Raw genomic sequence first — 20,308 nt, 5'->3', positions numbered from 1 at the left:
CCTTAGCCTTGCTGGTGGTACTTGGGGCTGAAGGCACCACTGAATCTATGGGGAGGGCTTGATGGAAAATGGACCATGTCCCTCTGACCTCAGGGAAATGGAAGCACAGGAAAAGGAAGATCCCGAGTCCTGAGAAAGGATGCTGCCTGTATTAGAAACTACCATGGTTCACAGTTCTGATAAAATAATAATTGTAATACTTTTAATCGTAGCTACCATTGACTGAACACCTAGCTACATGGGAAACTTGTCCAGGCCTTATACAAATATAGTCATTGAATACTCATAACAACAAACATGTGAAGCAGTTATGAATAGTCTCATTTTCTAGGAGAGAGAATTAGGGGTTAATAACTTGCTCCAGGTTACATCACTAAGACATATTCAGAATATGAACCCAAGTCTGTCTTATGTTAAGGACTCAATTCTTCAGGAAAGGAGTAAATTTCACTGTGAAACCAAGTTCAGGAAGTTTAGAAAAGCCTACAGATACCTTCCAATTCCTCTAGGGACAATTTTGGAAACCTGCTACCAACCCTTTCCATTCCCTCCTCAAAACACCACAGCACTCAGTTGAATGTCCCACTTCAAGGAGATGCTCATCAAGGTTTGGGGAGTGTGCTAGAGTTTGCCATAACCCACATCTGAGCTCTGGAAATCTCATTCTCAACAGTGGAACCACACTCTAAAAGCGTCCAGGGCCCGAGTGTTCAATGTGCTTCCTGGGACCCTGGATTCCACAGACGCTCACACATGCCTGCTTCTTCCACATCTGGGCACTACTTGGAGGTAACAGGTATGAGAGGCAGGGAAGTGCTAACTCTGCTCTGTCAGTGAGATGCTATCTTCTTTGGGGAGGGTAGATTTCACATCTCCCCAAACCCCACTGTAACTCCATCCAGAACATCTGCTTGGGGCCTCAGTCTCTTAAAAGTTCCATCAGGAGCCCCTCAAAATCCAGATGATCCTGCTCCAGGCTTGTGGAAACACTTCTTATAAAAAATCCAATCCTTCTACAACAGTGCTAGCCAACAGGACTTTCTATTAATGGAAATGTTCTATACTGCACTGTCCAATATGGTAGCCACTAGCCACATGTGGCTACTGAGTAATTGAAGTGTGGCTAGTGAGACAGAGGAATTTTTAAATCTTATTTAAATTTAGTTATTGTAAATTTAAATTTAAATAGCCATATATGGTTACTATACTGGATAGCCCAGTTCTAAATTTATCTGGGGGAAAATCTGCCCTTGAATTCAACCATCTCTGTCTCCCAATGAGTTTGTAACCTTGTACCTTTTTATTCATCATCAAAAAGTCTCTGACAAAAAGGTTTTTAGGAGGTGTGGAAGGTGCTAGCCTCACTTTGCTAGTGAGAACATAAGGCACAAAGTCAGAAAGCTATTCACGGCATCAGGGGAAGGGCCGGCCCTAGAATCTTAAAGTTGGAAGTTACAGGCTGGCAGGTCCTCTGATCTCCCTCCTTGGACCCATTTCACACCCTGCCCTTCTTCTTAGTCTACCTTAGAATCAGGAAGAAGAGTACAGGTTCCTTTTCATAGCATCCTCAACATCCCCCCCTAGAAATCAGGGGCAAAGGCCTATATCCAACTGCTCAGGAGGTAATGTAGAAGAATGAAAGGTTGTTTTCATTTCTAATCTCCAGACTGAAGTGTTCAGAGGAGCGATAGGACTTCTGGCTCCAGAGAGAACCCCAGGGGTTCGGTGGGGGTTAGGGGCAGGGATGGCCATCCTCGCTTACCTGAGGAACTTGTTCAGATCTCCGTGCTTCATGTATTCAAAGACCATGATGAGGGGGTCCCCATCGCCACACACCCCATAGAACTTGACAATGTGCTCGTGCTGCAGGTTGGTGAGCAGTTCAGCTTCCCTCTGGAAATCCTTCCTGGCTGCCAGGGTGGGATCCTTCAGGGCCTGGAAACAACACGGGATACTGGTTTTTATTTTATTTTATTTTATTTTATTTTTTGTTTGTCTGTTTGTTTGTTTTGCAGTACGCGGGCCTCTCACTGTTGTGGCCTCTCCCGTTGTGGAGCACAGGCTCCGGACACGCAGGCTCAGCGGCCATGGCTCACGGGCCCAGCCGCTCCGCGGCATGTGGGATCCTCCCGGACTGGGGCACGAACCCATGTCCCCTGCATCAGCAGGCGGACTCTCAACCACTGCGCCACCAGGGAAGCCCGGGATACTGGTTTTTAGCAGCTAGGTTCCCCTCCTGGGAAGAAAGCTGGTGCCCATAATAAAGACAATGCTGATTCCCAACAAGTACGATCCTAATCGCCTTTAAAGAGCATGAGGCTAAATCACAATAGCCAGACCTGACTCCTGCTTCCTTCAGCATTTTGAACCTTGTAGAAACAGAAACCAACTTTTTGACACCCACGTCCCATCCCATCTGCCAGCCAGTTATTTCAAACTTTGTTCATCTCAGAGCCCTAGGCTTCCTCAGAGATCAGTGTGAATGGCGGAGGGAGGGAGCTGGGAGGTAGAAGGCCTGACAAAGGCCCATGCCCCCAAGATTTCCCCAAAGAAATGGTCTCACAGCTAAAATAAACAGTGGGGGAACCACTGCCCCAAAAGCTTTATCTTTGTAAATTAGCCTATGCTCACAGCCCATCTGAAATCAGGCTGACAGTGTAATTAAGTTTCCTTGCTCTTTCTATTTCTTGATTTTAGATTATGAAAAAGTGTATATTTGCAGAGAAACATGAACACTTTGGCTTCTAGAAGGCACCTGTGTCCTCCCTTAGGGGCCTGAAGGAAGTACTGGGGTGTAACTGGGACTACAGCTGTGGGAACAGCAGTTAATGGGCAGAAGGCTTAGGACCCACCCAGGACCAGGACCTGGTAAGGTATCACAAAGTCCCAGGGTAGGATGGGAGGGTGGGCATCTGGTGGCCACAGAAATGTCACAACTTGGCCCCTGTGGGAGTGGGAGACCCGGTGTGAGGGAGAAGCACCAGACCAAGCCACTTGCCCTGGGACCCAGGAAGATAAATGGAAGAGCAATGGTTCAAAGGGGTGTCAGTGAATGTGGACTTTGTAGACCAGAAGGGGAGGGTGAGACCAGACCACCTCCAAGGGTCCTTGAACAGGACCTTGAATACAGCCCAGCAATGACCAACGCAGCCATGCTGAATGATGAACTGTGAAGGGCAGGGTCATTTCTACAGGAGGAGCAGCCTGCACAATTGAGCTCACATATGTCTTCAGCCTTCCCCATCCACCTCATGAGGTCAGAAGGCAAGTGGAGCCAAACATCCACTTGCTTCAAATGACAGAGTTTAGTAACCTCAAAAGACAAGACACGAGGCAATGAAGGAATGGGTGTGAAGTTTACACATCATGTTCAGGGTAGTGGAAATCTAGACGCGATTGGTTTGCATTCCCTCTGCCAAGCATCTGGCCTTTTCTGGTTATTTAGGCGGACTAGGCTCCCCTGTAAATTATGCTACTCTTGAGAAGCCTCCCGAACCAGAGATCTTCCTCTTGCCACTGCAATCCCCACTAGCTGAAATCCACAGGGCTGCCTTGGGCTTACAGCGCTGCAGGAATGTGAATGTGCAAAAATCATATCTAAGGGGCCCATCAAACCTCCGTCAGTCATTAGCATACATTAGAGATGGTGGACTCATAGCTTTAAGAGGGCCCTAGATATCATGTTTCCACCTGCTCATTTCTGGTGGCTCAGCCCTCAGTTTCCTCTGGGGATCAGGACACATTCACACAACTTGAATGATAGAAACTAGAATTTAATTATACCACAGTAATCTCTTGGTGCTGGGCTTCTTGGTACCACCAAGTTCAATGGCAATGCCTCTAGAGCCATGGTGTCTCAGCCAGCGATCAAGGCCCACTCCAACTTCAACAAGCACCACCTTGCATTCTTTTCACAATTTGGAGGTTTCACCAAAAAAGTGTTGGATTAAATGATTCTACTCTTGACCAAAATGTTGGAAGCTGTCTAATACAGTTTTCCCATCTTACAGGTGAGAAATCTGAGGTCCAGAACAGGGAAATGATTTGTCAAAGATCAGGTAAGAAGTAATAGCTTGAGTGTGGAGCCCAGGATACATTCCTGTCCAGCATACCTGCTTGCGTTAATTTATCAGATGAATTAGTCACTGGTCAGGTCCTCAGGGGAATGGTGGGCACGGAAGTTAAAAGATGTGAAAGGGCAGAGGAAAGGGTCAGGAAAGGTGAGGCGTGTGGGCAGTCAGCAGAATGGCTGGGCCCAGCAAGGATACCAGGTCTAGAGGGCAGGCCAAGGCCAGCAGGGAAGTGGGAGGGCCACTGGTCCATTACTGATTTACCAGCTCTGATCTCATGTGCTTTCCACTTCATCTCTGGCTGCCTTCTCAGAAAATCTACCCGATAATAAAGGCATAGGCTGCCGTGTGTCCACATGCAACCAGAACAAAGATGTCTGCAAAGCCTTCTTTCTACGGGCGGGAGAAGGCAGAGACTCATGGTGAGAGGGAGCCTCTCTCGGTGACCCAGCTCCTGAGCTTCATGGACTGGGGCATGGGTATAGGATGACTGTCAGTGATTTACTTATTTTCATGAAGAATAAAAAGGTAAAAAAAAAAAAAAAAAAGGAACCCAGCATGGGTGGGATGAGAATACAGAGATTTATGTGAACACTGGATTTACGAGAGGGAAAAGTAGATCAAATTCGGGGCCAGCCAGATGGCCTCTCTCCATCTCTGTAAATCAGTCTCTCGCACAGTCCGGATGCCAATGGCAGCCGTTGGATATTTCCATTCTCAGCTCTCGAGCAGTCGCAGCCATCATTCCCAGGGCTGGCACCTACTCTGCAGAGCAGATAGGAGTTCCTCATTTGGAAGATGGGGCACAAAGCAACTGCTGTCTCTTTTGGTCTTTCCACACCCCTTCTCCTACCCATTATCTCTCTACTTTTATGATGGGCTTTCCAGCTCTTGGGTTAAACCTGAAGTTCCTATGTAATTGGCAAGGGGTCTATTGTGGCAACTGGGGTCCAGAGCTACAAGCGGCCCAGGTTCCCAGGGATTGATGCAATTGGGACAGAGATGCCAGGAAAAAAATCTTGAGAAGGAAAATCAGCCCAGAGACTCTCATGCACCTCTCAGCAGAGTCCATGCTCAACCTCTTCGGAGCTGGGAAACTTCAAAATGGGTCACCAGCCAGTGGCATGGGATGGAATGGGTGTTCCTCACAGCTGCCAATTGTTGGTGCAGGAAGACAGGGCTTGCCAAGGAGTCTCTGAAGCCAGGGAGGTTGTGTCCAGGCCCTTCCAGTGGTATCCATAGAGCAAAGAGGAGATCTGGAATTTTCCCTTCTCATCTCTTTTTTCCCCCAAAGTCTGAAGACATTGCCCTTTTTAGTCTCTCCTTTATGTACATCAGGTCTCATGTCCACTCCCAACCCTGGGTTTCAGTGGGGCTGTTTCGTCGGTTGGGGGAGAAGCAGTCTAGATGGCAAGAACGTTCAAATTTCTCAACAGCTGCCATCTCCTTCAGAGTCACTTCACATCATCATTTCCAGTCTAGGGGTTTTGCTGCTTTCCATTTTCCTTTTCTTTTATTGGGGCGGAGATATTTCAACGGATGCTCAGCTTCAGATTTTACTAATATACTAAAACCCATTTTAGTACATGTGCAGAGATACACACATCCATAAACACTAGAGCTTAGTTGTACTTATTTTTTGAATTTTAAATAAATGGAATCATACATATAGTGCTATATATATATATAAAATATATGTATATTTCTATATCTGTCTGTTTTCATTCAGCACTGTGTTTTTGAGATTTTTCCAAATTGTTGCATGCAGCTGTAGTTCATTCATTTTCCTTGTTGCAAAGTTTCTCACTGAATGAATATAGCACATTTATTTATCCAAGCTGCTACTGATGGACACTGGGGTTGTTTGTAGCTTTTGGCTGTTATAAAGAATGCTTATGAACATTCTTAAACACATCTCTTTGTGGAAAGATAGATAGAGGTAGATAGATAGATAGATAGATAGACAGACAGATAGATACATAGCTGTCAGGTCTAGACCTAGAGTGCAAGTGCTAGGTCACACAGATGCCAATGTTCTAAAATACCAAGCTGTTTTTCAAAACAATTAGACCACTTTATATTTCCACCAGAGTATGAAAGTGGCAATCGCTCCATATCCTTGTCAGCACTTGGTTTTGTCATTGTTATTTAGCCATTCTGCTTGGTATACAGTGGTATCTCATTATGGTTCAATTTACGTATTTCTGATGATTAATCAGGCTGGACACATTTCTCATAGTCTTATCGGCTATTTGTCTGTCAGAGGAGACTCTTGAACAAGTCTATTGTTTGTCAAATAACTATTTAAAAGTTGCACTACCTATTTAAAAATATCATGAATTACATGCTTTTAATGTCACTCTTAACACTAAACATATATACAAATGACACTCTGTCTTGTCCTGCTCTGCGTTTGTTTCATGGGTATTCTCTTGTCTCCCCAACAGACTGCAAGTGTCTTCAGAACAGAGGCTGGGATTTCGGCTCTGTTTCCACCATAGCAACTGCTGGGCAAAAAAATCTTGCTTTAAAAACCACAACTGTGGGAAAACTTAATTTGGGGTTATACTTGGATGTGTTCTCTGGAAGTCCATAATTACCCTGCATCAACTTGAGAACAAACTCAAGAGGAGGAAGCCTGCAAAACGGAATACAATCTAAAGAGGATGAGAAGCAGGAAACACCATTTCTTGGCTGCTCTCCAGAGAAGACAAGCATCTCCTCCCCCAGTTGGTCGCTGGGCGGATCCATTGGGAGGCAAATGGTGTAAAATCCCAGAACATTCATCTTCTCAAGCTTCCCAGACCGAAAAGGAGGAAAGGAAACCCTTTTACAAGGGTGACAACAGAAACACATTTTCTGCATTACCCAATCTGGGTACTGCCCCTTAATACCAGACCACTCATCGGGAAATGTTTCCCAGGGTTTAGGCCATCATTTCATTTCCTGCTCAAAGCACAAAAATATTAAGTTCATCCACCAGTCCCCAGATGGATGCTGGAACACCCAGTCGATTAGTGTCATCCTATAAATTAAAATTTTTAGGGCAGGGTAGATTCTAAGTTTAGGGACAAAATTAGAAAGCTTTCCACATCCCTGGTCCAAACTGTTTAAAGACACCCTCACTAATCTGACCATCCCATGTCTATGGAGACACACTGAGCCAGTTTACTCACAGCATATCCAGCAATAATAAACATTAGTCTTTTATGGGGCAATATGCTAGTTCCTTATTTATTTTCTAGAGCAGAGGTCAACAGACAATGCCCACTTCTGAAAAAAAAAGAAAAAGTATTGGAAGACAGCCACCGCCCCCCCCATTCATTTATGTATGGTTTAGGCTGCTTTCCCACTACATGGGTAGAGTTGAGTAGCTGTAAGGAAGAGTGTATGGTCCTCAAAACCTAAAATTTTTACTATCTGGCCTAGTATAGAAGGAGTTTGGCAACCCCTGTTCTAGACGGTCAATGCAAGCTCAGCAGGTCATATGTCGTGTGTCTAAGCACATTGGATAATATCAACATCAAGAATAATGATGTTGATAAAAACAAATAGCAATGAGTCTTTACTAAGCATTTACTGTGTCCCAAGCAGTATACTAAAAATTTTTCATATGTTATGTAATTTAATCACCAAAATTTTAAAGAGGAGATATTATATCTCCTATTATACAGAGAAGGAAACTGAGGCTCAAAGAGGTTAAGCATCTTGCACAGGGTCACAGAGCTAATCAGTGATGGCCAGGCACCCACCCAGCTCTCTGATTCCTACCCTATGCCTGTAGCCTGCACAGCACTGCCTGCATCCATGGAGGGCACTTACCCTCAGCAGACACAACAAACTGTGAATACAGAGACCCCAAAGTCTCAGAAATTGCAACTGCCATGAAGAGGTGGCTCGGTCATGAGCCCTCAGTGCTAAGGATGGACCTTCTGAGGCCCAGGTGAGAGTCCTCGTGGGGAAGGAGGTATCTCCTGCTCTCAGCCCAGAACATCACGCAGAATTCACGCTGGCCTCAGAGGCCTGCTTGCTGCACCCACTCCCACAGGGGCCACTCCACACCCCAGACCTGTGGGTGCCTCAGCGAGGCTACTTGACTCATCTGTGCCAGTCGTGTTCAAAGACGTGTCTAACAGTGACTGAGAGAAGCTGCTTCCTGCTGGAGGAAGATAACTGGTAGTAGCAAAGTTCCTTCTCTCCTGCCCCAAGCAATTCGGCTCCAACTGCAAATCCGCAGGGCTGGCTCAGCAATACCAAAGCCCTGTGGTTAACGACCCATCTAAGAAGGCAGGAACCCTCAGGCATGCTGCTCCTTGGGCGCTGAACCTGGATCCCACGGGGTACCTAAGAATGTCCTCCAGCCTCATTCACTGTCCCTCCCTGTGCTCAGTACCTGACCCCCCAGCCCATCTCCTATGCCCAGTGACGTCTGCTGACTTGAGCAGTGGCTCCCAGGGCCTCTGTGAGCTACCCGCCCCTCATGCAATTGTACTTCCGAGAAATGGTCAAATGACTTTCTGGGCACGGGCAGCACATCCTGCAAAGTCGCTGAGGTGGGAGGAGGGCCAGCTGGGGACAGTGGTGAGCCCAGGGCCTCCAGAATAAAACCAGGGCCCATCAAAAGCATAACTTGTCCCTCCGGCTGCACCGTGGGCACAGCCCCCTTATGTGCTACAGCTCTTGACCTCTGAAGCCAAAGGAAGTTGATTTGGGTCCTAAGGAAACTTCATTGACCTTGGAGCAAGGGCATCTGATTACGTTAGTTTATACCATCTTGATTGCATCTGATAACATTAGTTGATACCATCTTCCAGAATGGAGTGAGTCTCTCTTTCCCTCCCACCTGACCCCAGCCACTCCTCTTCCTTCCTGGGGCCCACACGCCTCTGAGAATTACCTTCACGGCCACGAGCATCTTGTCCTTGGTGGGGCTGAGGTTGTAGCACTCGGCCAGGAAGACCTTTCCAAAGGCTCCCTCGCCCAGTTCTCGCTTCAACACGATGTCTCTCCTTTTAATGTGCTGCACATCTGCAGGAGGGAACAGAGGAGAGCAGCCAAGTCAGTCCCAGGCACTTGTCCTCCTTGGAGGCTCAGGGGGACAGGGGAGCACAGGGGTCTAGAGCAGGGAGTTCTGCTTTTGAGTCCACGGTAGGGACAGGCAAGCTCTAGCACCTTACCTTGGGCGTGAAAACAGGCATTGCATGGTGGTTTGAGGGTTCCACCCAGAATGAAATCCCAGCTCTCTCCCCGACTAGCCCCGAACCTCTCTAAACCAGAGTCAGTAATCGTTAACACCCAGGATTCCGGCATAATCAGCTATAGTTGCTGGAGAGAGTATACAGCAGTCTCAACAGTTACTGTGCATGGGAATCCCCTGGGCATCGTGCAGGTCCTGATTCAAGTGGCTCTGAGAATCTGCATCGCTAATAAACTCTCAGGGGATGTCTGTGGGCTGTGGGTCCATGGACTGCATTGAGTAGTCAAGAATCGAGTTTGAACCCTGGTTTCCTCTCCCTGCTAGTTTTTGAGCTTCGGGAAATTATTTCACCCCAGAGCCTCAGTTTCCTCATCTGTAAAATGGAATTAACACCAATACCTTACTCTCTGAATTCTTGGGAAGATTAAATGAGATAATTCACATTAGAGTTTGGCCCAGTGCCCTCCCCCCCCAACACACATGCACACACACACACATGTACACACACACGGACACACCACACTGGCTCTTGTTATAACATAATGACTACAGTGCTCTTAGCACAGTGTCCGGTTCGTGATAGAGATCACTAAGTGGGAGTTACAGTTATCTGGGGGAAGCCTCTACTTGACAAGTCCCTCTCCTGTGAGAGAGAAAAAACAACGAAATCACAAAATCAAGTCCAGAGACCTCCCCAGAATCAGGCTCTGTGCAAAGAAAAGGGCTACCGCGGCCTTGGCTAATTTAGCAACCTAATTAAAGTCTGCCTGCCAGGAGAAAGCAAAGATGTGACCTCAGCCCTCCCACCTATTTGGAAAGAATGCTTCGAAGGAATTGTACAAGAAGTGGGCTGCTGAGGTGGGGAGTGAGCCGGAGATTACTCACCGACCTTTCCATTAATCGTTCAACAGGCAGAAGCCCATTAAATACCTGTATTCACATTACGAAGAGCATCGCAGAGCCAGGAAAGAGGGTTTTCTCAACCTTGTCAAAAAAATAATAGTTGAGGACAGAGGACCATGGCAGACTGTCCCCAAGAACAAGAGAACACATTACAGGGACAAAGGGGTGTGACTGCAGGGCCGTAGTTAGTGTTTTGGTTGGCCAGGGGATTCTTCTCATAATAGACTACACAAATCTTGTTTTTTTCTATCAGAATTATTGGTAGCCCTGCCATGTCCCAGATGACCTGCCGGCCAGCATCTGTGGGTGCAAGCATTTACAGACCATTATTCTCTCTTTCCAGCAAGACAGACCTGCAGGCTCCCAGGCCACAGGGCTGCCAGGGAGCTGCCACTTGCTGCAGGGCTTTGCCCCCATCTTTACAAGGGAATTAGAAATCGGTTCCCTCTTCACACCCTCTGCTGCTCTGTCCTAGCCCTCTGAGGAATGGTATTTGTTGGCCTTGAAGGGGAGGCTAAGGGTCTCACACCGAGAGAAAATGGGATGTCAGGACCTCTCCAGGGAGGCCATCTGCTCATTACTGCACAGTCATTCCCAGGTGACTACTGATGGGCTCCTGCGAGATGAGCATTCTGACGCAGCCTCAGAATGGAGATGGGATGGCAGATTTATAGGGTCATGCCCATGCCTCTGAGCCCGCAGGGATCAGTCAGGGATGGAAAGTCAAGGGCACTTGGCTCAGGACCTGGATCCTCCCCCACTATGGGCTGGCCCACCTCACAAAACATCTGGAGTCTCAGTTTCCTTATCTGTAAAATGGGTGTGGGAGGATAATATAAGTTCTACTTACCTGCTACAAGGGCTATTCTATGTAAAAGTTGGTAAACCTTCAAGTCCTCTGAAATGGTGTGTGTTTTCACCATTATTGATATTATTTTACAAGAGGGGAAAATGAGGGCCAAGTCAGGAATCGCCAACTGGGTTGAGATGCTTGAATCCAGAGCATCAGGACAGACCAGACTAGCCAGGCCACTTGAGGGCCCTTTGGCCCCTGACCCCTCCCCAACCCCAGCCTCCCACGACATTGCAATAGGACAAAAATCAAAATGACCTAGAGGGCTTATGAAAACTGTTCACTGGGGCCTTCTCCCAGAGCTTTCTGTTCAGGAGGTTCAGGTTGAAGCCTGCAAATTTGCCTTTTCTAACAAGTTCCCAGGTGATGTTGATACTGCTGGTCCGGCACCCCTCTTTAAGAACCACTGGAACAGGTTGACATGAGTGGGGTGAGGAATTAGTCAGCCAATGACCAAAGTTCACTTTTTTTTTTTTTCCGTCTTACTCCTCCGCCATCTTGAAGATCCTCTCCTCTTCCTGCCCCCCCTTTTTTTTTTTTACATCTTTATTGGAGTATAATTGCTTTACAAGGGTGTGTTAGTTTCTGCTTTAATGTTCACTTTAACAGCTTGGCCTCAACAAGCACCACAGCCACAGGTACGTGAGACATGCATCACCACTCAAAGACCAGGAGGAGGCCTGCAATCCCAGACTTACCCGTGTGGCCTAGGCAGAGTCAAGCCCCCTCTCAGAGCCTCAACCCCTCATCCTCACGATGGAGATCACACCTCTCTTGATTTCTTACATTCTGGACGCACCTCTACAAAGGCAGAGCTACAGAGCTATATATGTTCCTGGGTCCCTAAATCCAACTCCGGACTGGGTGACATCACCAGCTCCCCCGCCAGAGCTTCTGACTCTCAGCCACCGTGAGTCCAGAATGAGCAGGGAGGACCTCTCAGGAGAGTGGGGCTCCATTTTCCAGCTGCTGTGCCTGGGTCACGTCTCAGAACCCTCCATCTCCTCTCCCTCCCTCGGCAGCAAGAATCACAAGCCTTGAAAAGTTCAGAAAAGTAGAGCTTCCGGGAAGATGGCGGAAGAGTAAGACGCGGAGATCACTTTCCTCCCCACAGATACACCAGAAATACATTTACATGTGGAACAACTCCTACAGAACACCTACTAAACGCTGGCAGAAGACCTCAGACCTCCCAAACGGCAAGGAAGTCCCCACGTACCTGGGTAGGGCAAAAGAAAAAAGAATAAACAGAGACAAAAGAATAGGGACGGGACCTGCACCAGTGGGAGGGAGCTGTGAAGGAGGAAAGCTTTCCACACACTAGAAGCCCCTTCGCGGGCAGAGACTGCGGGTGGCAGAGGGGGAAAGCTTCGGAGCCACGGAGGAGAGCCCAGCAACAGGGATGCGGAGGGCAAAGCGGGGAGATTCCTGCACAGACGATCAGGGCCAACCAGCACTCACCAGCCCGAGAGGCTTGTCTGCTCACCCGCCGGGGCGGGCGGGACTGGGAGTTGAGGCTCGGACTTCCGTCGGAGCGCAGGGAGAGGACTGGCGGCGTGAACACAGCCTGAAGGGGTTAGTGCGCCACGGCTAGCCTGGAGGGAGTCCGGGAAAAGGTCTGGAGCTGCCGAAGAGGCAAGAGACTTTTTCTTCCCTCTTTGTTTCCTGGTGCGCGAGGAGAGGGGATTAAGAGCGCTGCTTAAAGGAGCTCCAGAGACGGGCGCGAGCCGCGGCTAAAAGCACGGACCCCAGAGACGGGCATGAGACGCTAAGGCTGCTGCTGCCGCCACCAAGAAGCCTGTGTGCGAACACACGTCACTATCCACACCCCGCTTCCGGGGAGCTTGTGCAGCCCGCCACTGCCAGGATCCCGGGATCCAGGGACAACTCCCCCAGGAGAACGCACGGCGCACCTCAGTCTGCTGCAACGTCACGCCGTCACGCCGGTCTCTGCCGCCGCAGGCCCGCCCCGCACTCCGTGCCCCTCCCTCCCTCCCCCCCCCTCCACCGGCCTGAGTGAGCCAGAGCCCCTGAAGCAGCTGCTCCTTTAACCCCGTCCTGTCTGAGAGAAGAACAGACGCCCTCCGGCGACCTACACGCAGAGGCGGGGCCAAATCCAAAGCTGAGCCCCGGGAGCTGTGAGAACAAAGAAGAGAAAGGGAAATCTCTCCTAGCAGCCTCAGAAGCAGCGGATTAAAGCTCCACAGTCAACTTGATGTACCCTGCATCTGTGGAATACATGAATAGACAACGAATCATCCCAAATTGAGGAGGTGGACTTTGAGAGCAAGATTTATGATTTTTTCCCCTTTTCCTCTTTTTATGAGTGTGTATGTGTATGCTTCTGTGTGAGATTTTGTCTGTATATCTTTGCTTCCACCATTTGTCCTAGGGTTCTATCTGTCCTTGTTGTTGTTGTTGTTTTTAATTTTTTTCTTAATAATTATTTTTTTATTTTAATAACTTTATTATATTTTATCTTATTTTATTTTACTTTACCTTCTTTCTTTCTTTTTTCCTTCCTTCCCTCCTTCCTTCCTTCCTCCCTCCCTCCTTTCTTTCTTCTTCTACTAATTCTTTCTTTCTACTTCTACTAATTCTTTCTTTCTACTTTTTCTCCCTTTTATTCTGAGCCGTGTGGATGAAAGGCTCTTGGTGCTGCAGCCAGGAGTCAGTGCTGTGCCTCTGAGGTGGGAGAGCCAACTTCAGGACACTGGTCCACAAGAGACCTCCCAGCTCCACATATCAAGCAGCGAAAATCTCCCAGAGATCTCCGTCTCAACACCAGCACCCAGCTTCACTCAACGACCAGCAAGCTACAGTGCTGGACATCCTATGCCAAACAACTAGCAAGACAGGAACACAACCCCACCCATTAGCAGAGAGGCTGCCTAAAATCATAATAAGTCCACAGACACCCCAAAACACACCACCAGATGTGGACATGCCCACCAGAAAGACAAGATCCAGCCTCATCCACCAGAACACAGGCACTAGCCCCCTCCACCAGGAAGCCTACACAACCCACTGAACCAACCTTAGCCACTGGGGACAGACACCAAAAACAACGGGAACTACGAACCTGCAGCCTGCAAAAAGGAGACCCCAAACACAGTAAGATAAGCAAAATGAGAAGACAGAAAAGCACACAGCAGATGAAGGAGCAAGATAAAAACCCACCAGACCTAACAAATGAAGAGGAAATAGGCAGTCTACCTGGAAAAGAATTCAGAATAATGATAGTAAAGATGATCCAAAATCTTGGAAATAGAATAGATAAAATGCAAGAAACATTTAACAAGGACCTAGAAGAACTAAAGATGAAACAAACAGTGATGAACAACACAATAAATGAAATTAAAAATACTCTAGATGGGATCAATAGCAGAATAACTGAGGCAGAAGAACGGATAAGTGACCTGGAAGATAAAATAGTGGAAATAACTACTGCACAGCAGGATAAAGAAAAAAGAATGAAAAGAACTGAGGACACTCTCAGAGACTTCTGGGACAACATTAAACGCACCAACATTCGAATTATAGGGGTCCCAGAAGAAGAAAAGAAAAAGAAAGGGACTGAGAAAATATTTGAAGAGATTATAGTTGAAAACTTCCCTCATATGGGAAAGGAAATAGTTAATCAAGTCCAGGAAGCACAGAGAGTCCCATACAGGATAAATCCAAGGAGAAATACGCCAAGACACATATTAATCAAACTGTCAAAAATTAAATACAAAGAAAACATATTAAAAGCAGCAAGGGAAAAACAACAAATAACACACAAGGGAATCCCCATAAGGTTAACAGCTGATCTTTCAGCAGAAACTCTGCAAGCCAGAAGGGAGTGGCAGGACATATTGAAAGTGTTGAAGGAGAAAAACCTGCAACCAAGATTACTCTACCCAGCAAGGATCTCATTCAGATTTGATGGAGAAATTAAAACCTTTACAGACAAGCAAAAGCTGAGAGAGTTCAGCACCACCAAACCAGCTCTACAACAACTGCTAAAGGAACTTCTCTAGGTAAGAAACACAAGAGAAGGAAAAGACTTACAATAACGAACCCAAAACAATTAAGAAAATGGGAATAGGAACATAGATATTGATAATTACCTTAAATGTAAATAGACTAAATGCTCCCACCAAAAGACACAGATTAGCTGAATGGATACAAAAACAAGACCCATATTTTTGCGATCTACAAGAGACCCACTTCAGACCTAGAGACACATACAGAATGAAAGTAAGGAGATGGGAAAAGATATTTCATGCAAATGGAAATCAAAATAAAGCTGGAGTAGCAATTCTCATATCAGACAAAATAGACTTTAAAATAAAGAATATTAGAAGAGACAAAGAAGGATACTACATAATGATCAAGCGATTGATCCAAGAAGAAGATATAACAATTGTAAATATTTATACACCCAACATAGGAGCACCTCAATACATAAGGCAAATACTAACAGCCATAAAACGGGAAATCAACAGTAACACATTCATAGTAGGGGACTTTAACACCCCACTTTCACCAATGGACAGATCATCCAAAATGAAAATAAATAAGGAAACACAAGCTTTAAATGATACATTAAAGAAGATGGACTTAATTGATATTTATAGGACATTCCATCCAAAAACAACAGAATACACATTTTTCTCAAGTGCTCATGGAACATTCTCCAGGATAGATCATATCTTGGGTCACAAATCAAGCCTTGGTAAATTTAAGAAAATTGAAATTGTATCAAGTATCTTTTCCAACCACAATGCTATGAGACTAGATATCAATTACAGGAAAAGATCTGTAAAAAATACAAACACATGGAGGCTAAACAATACACTACTTAATAATGAAGTGATCACTGAAGAAATCAAAGAGGAAATAAAAAAATACCTAGAAACAAATGACAATGGAGACATGATGACACAAAATCTATGGGATGCAGCAAAAGCAGTTCTAAGAGGGAAGTTTATAGCAATACAATCCTACCTTAAGAAACAGGAAACATCTCGAATAAACAACCTAACCTTGCACTTAAAGCAATTAGAGAAAGAAGAACAAAAAAACCCCAAAGTTAGCAGAAGGAAAGAAGTCATAAAAATCAGATCAGAAATAAATGAAAAAGAAATGAAGGAAATGATAGCAAAGATCAATAAAACTAAAAGCTGGTTCTTTGAGAAGATAAACAAAATAGATAAACCACTAGCCAGACTCATCAAGAAAAAAAGGGAGAAGACTCAAATCAATAGAATTAGAAATGAAAAAGGAGAAGTAACAACTGACACTGCAGAAATACAAAAGATCATGAGAGATTACTACAAGCAACTCTATGCCAATCAAATGGACAATCTGGAAGAAACGGACAAATTCTTAGAAATGCACAACCTGCCAAGACTGAATCAGGAAGAAATAGAAAATATAAACAGACCAATCATAAGCACTGAAATTGAAACTGTGATTAAAAATCTTCCAACAAACAAAAGCCCAGGACCAGATGGCTTCACAGGCGAATTCTATCAAACATTTAGAGAAGAGCTAACACCTATCCTTCTCAAACTCTTCCAAAATATAGCAGAGGGAGGAACACTCCCAAACTCATTCTACAAGGCCACCATCACCTTGATACCAAAACCAGATAAGGATGTCACAAAGAAAGAAAACTACAGGCCAATATCACTGATGAACATAGATGCAAAAATCCTCAACAAAATACTAGCAAACAGAATCCAACAGCACATTAAAAGGATCATACACCATGATCAAGTGGGGTTTATTCCCGGAATGCAAGGATTCTTTAATATATGCAAATCAATCAACGTGATAAACCATATTAACAAATTGAAGGAGAAAAACCATATGATCATCTCAATAGATGCAGAGAAAGCTTTCAACAAAATTCAACACCCATTTATGATAAAAACCCTGCAGAAAGTAGGCATAGAGGGAACTTTCCTCAACATAATAAAGGCCATATATGACAAACTCACAGCCAACATTGTCCTCAATGGTGAAAAACTGAAAGCATTTCCACTAAGATCAGGAACAAGACAAGGTTGCCCACTCTCACCACTCTTATTCAACATAGTTTTGGAAGTTTTAGCCACAGCAATCAGAGAAGAAAAGGAAATAAAAGGAATCCAAATTGGAAAAGAAGAAGTAAAGCTGTCACTGTTTGCAGGTGATATGATACTATACATAGAGACTCCTAAAGATGCTACCAGAAAACTACTAGAGCTAAACAATGAATTTGGTAAAGTTGCAGAATACAAAATTAATGCACAGAAATCTCTGGCATTCCTATACACTAATGATGAAAAATCTGAAAGTGAAATCAAGAAAACACTCCCATTTACCATTGCAACAAAAAGAATAAAATATCTAGGAATAAACCTACCTAAGGAGACAAAAGACCTGTATGCAGAAAAGTATAAGACATGGATGAAAGGAATTAAAGATGATACAAAATAGATGGAGAGATATACCATGTTCTTGGATTGGAAGAGTCAACACTGTGAAAATGACTCTACTACCCAAAGCAATCTACAGATTCAATGCAATCCCTTTCAAACTACACTGGCATTTTTCACAGAACTAGAACAAAAAATTTCACAATTTGTATGGAAACACAAAAGACCCCGAATAGCCAAAGCAATGTTGAGAACAAAAAACGGAGCTGGAGGAATTAGGCTCCCTGACTTCAGACTATACTACAAAACTACAGTAATCAAGACAGTATGGTACTGGCACAAAAACAGAAAGATAGACCAATGGAACAGGATAGAAAGCCCAGAGATAAACCCACGCACATATGGTCACCCTATCTTTGATAAAGGAGGCAGGAATGTACAGTGGAGAAAGGACAGCCTCTTCAATAAGTGGTGCTGGGAAAACTGGACAGGTACATGTAAAAGTATGAGATTAGATCACTCCCTAACACCATACACAAAAATAAGCTCAAAATGGATTAAAGACCTAAATGTAAGGCCAGAAACTATCAAACTCTTAGAGGAAAACATAGGCAGAACACTCTATGACATAAATCATAGCAAGATCCTTTTTGACCCACCTCCTAGAGAAATGGAAATAAAAACAAATGGGACCTAATGAAACTTCAAAGCTTTTGCACAGCAAAGGAAACCATAAACAAGACCAAAAGACAACCCTCAGAATGGGAAAAAATATTTGCAAATGAAGCAACTGACAAAGGATTAATCTCCAAAATTTATAAGCAGCTCATGCAGCTCAATAACAAAAAAACAAACAACCCAATCCAAAAATGGGCAGAAGACCTAAATAGACATTTCTCCAGAGAAGATATACAGACTGCCAACAAACACATGAAAGAATGCTCAACATCATTAATCATTAGAGAAATGCAAATCAAAACTACAATGAGATATCATCTCACACCAGTCAGAATGGCCATCATCAAAAAATCTAGAAAGAATAAATGCTGGAGAGGGTGTGGAGAAAAGGGAACACCCTTGCACTGCTGGTGGGAATGTGAATTGGTTCAGCCACTATGGAGAACAGTATGGAGGTTCCTTAAAAAACTACAAATAGAACTACCATATGACCCAGCAATCCCACTACTGGGCATATACCCTGAGAAAACCATAATTCAAAAAGAGTCATGTACCAAAATGTTCTTTGCAGCTCTATTTACAATAGCCCGGAGATGGAAACAACCTAAGTGTCCATCATCAGATGAATGGATAAAGAAGATGTGGCACATATATACAATGCAATATTACTCAGCCATAAAAAGAAACGAAATTGAGCTATTTGTAATGAGGTGGATAGACCTAGAGTCTGTCATACAGAGTGAAGTAAGTCAGAAAGAGAAAGACAAATACCGTATGCTAACACATATATATGGAATTTAAGAAAAAAACATGTCATGAAGAACCTAGGGGTAAGACAGGAATAAAGACACAGACCTACTAGAGAATGGACTTGAGAATATGGGGAGGGGGAAGGGTAAGCTGTGACAAAGCGAGAGAGAGGCATGGACATATATACACTACCGAACTTAAGGTAGATAGCTAGTGGGAAGCAGCCGCATAGCACAGGGAGATCAGCTCTGTGCTTTGTGACCGCCTGGAGGGGTGGGATAGGGAGGGTGGGAGGGAAGGAGACGCAAGAGGGAAGAGATATGGGAACATATGTATATGTACAACTGATTCAGTTTGTTATAAAGCAGAAACTAACACACATATTGTAAAGCAATTATACTCCAAGAATGATATATAAAAAAAAAGTTCAGAAAAGTCACGTGGCAGCCGCATAGAGGGGGCCTTTTCTTGACCCTCCCTCCACATGCCAGGAGTTAAGAGCCTGGGGGCAGCTGCCAAACCCCAGCTTCAGGAGGTCAGAGCTTTGACAGCTGTGGGTCTTGAATGTGGCAGGGGGCAGGTGACCATGATGCTGGAAACTTGTCTGCTCTCTGAAAGCACGAAGCAGAGCCAGCCACGGACCAGTGTCTGCCCTCAATCTGAAAATGGATCTCTTTCAGAGACATGGAAATGCCCAGTAGCTCAGAATGAAATCGCTGGGGCTCACTCAATTTGTCTGCAGGGAGAAGTATTTTGAGACCAATACCTGAGCTAAGCCCATGGATGGGGTGGTGAGATCTGAGAAGGGGCAGCAGAAGGAAGGGACAATAAAAACAGACTCCATCCCACCATAAATCCTCCCCCAGGAGAGAACTTCCTCCCAGCCATAGGGATAAGAACTCCACAAGGTAACCTGGGAGCTTCGGCTTCGGCACAGAGAGGCTGGATTAGGGCTAAATGCATAAAGCAAATCACTTCCATGTGGAGAACCCCGTGTACCAACAAGACTCTAGACTCCAAAATACCATTCGAGCAGCTTCTTTCCCTGAACCTAAATAGGAAGACACAGGTAAAGGGCATTAATTTGTGCCCAATCCTACTATTTGTTCAACATTCCATTCTCACGATAACCCTGGGAGGTATGTGTGATTGTACCCCTTTCGCAGATGAGAAAATGGAGGCGGGAGGGGGGCGCTGGTAACTTTCCAAAGTTTGCGGAACTAAAATGTGGCCAAAGGACTCTCTCTTTTTTTTCTGACTCCTGAGCCTGTGTGCTTTCTGTTACCCGGGGCTGCCTTTCCTCTGTCCTCCCCTACTTTGTGGCCGCCAAGACCATTGGTCCACAGAAGCTCAACCCTCTGTCTTCCCCCTTCCCCTACTCCTGCCTGACTTCTCTAACCCTGTCCATCCCTGGACCGTGATGCAACATCTTCCCAAGGGAAAGGGT

The 20,308-nt window shown here is 45.3% G+C and overlaps 1 protein-coding gene across 5 annotated transcripts in view; it reads right to left on the bottom strand.

The window, feature by feature from the left end:
- Positions 1 to 20,308, bottom strand: part of NTRK3 (neurotrophic receptor tyrosine kinase 3) — a 371,729-nt gene that overhangs the window by 42,281 nt on the left and 309,140 nt on the right. For all 5 annotated transcript variants that reach the window (XM_027083122.1, XM_027083119.1, XM_027083120.1 and 2 more), the window contains 2 exons: positions 8,968 to 9,098; positions 1,763 to 1,935 (listed from right to left, as the gene is read on the bottom strand). In XM_027083122.1, coding sequence (XP_026938923.1) covers positions 1,763 to 1,935; positions 8,968 to 9,098 — 304 coding nt within the window. The remainder of the gene's footprint in view (positions 1 to 1,762; positions 1,936 to 8,967; positions 9,099 to 20,308) is intronic.

This window comes from Aethalodelphis obliquidens, unplaced genomic scaffold, assembly GCF_003676395.1.
Source record: "Aethalodelphis obliquidens isolate GAN/ISIS:26980383/991018 unplaced genomic scaffold, ASM367639v1 scaffold49, whole genome shotgun sequence".
In the NCBI taxonomy this organism is placed as follows: Eukaryota; Metazoa; Chordata; class Mammalia; order Artiodactyla; family Delphinidae; genus Aethalodelphis; species Aethalodelphis obliquidens.
This window is presented reverse-complemented; position numbering and strand designations above follow the sequence as displayed.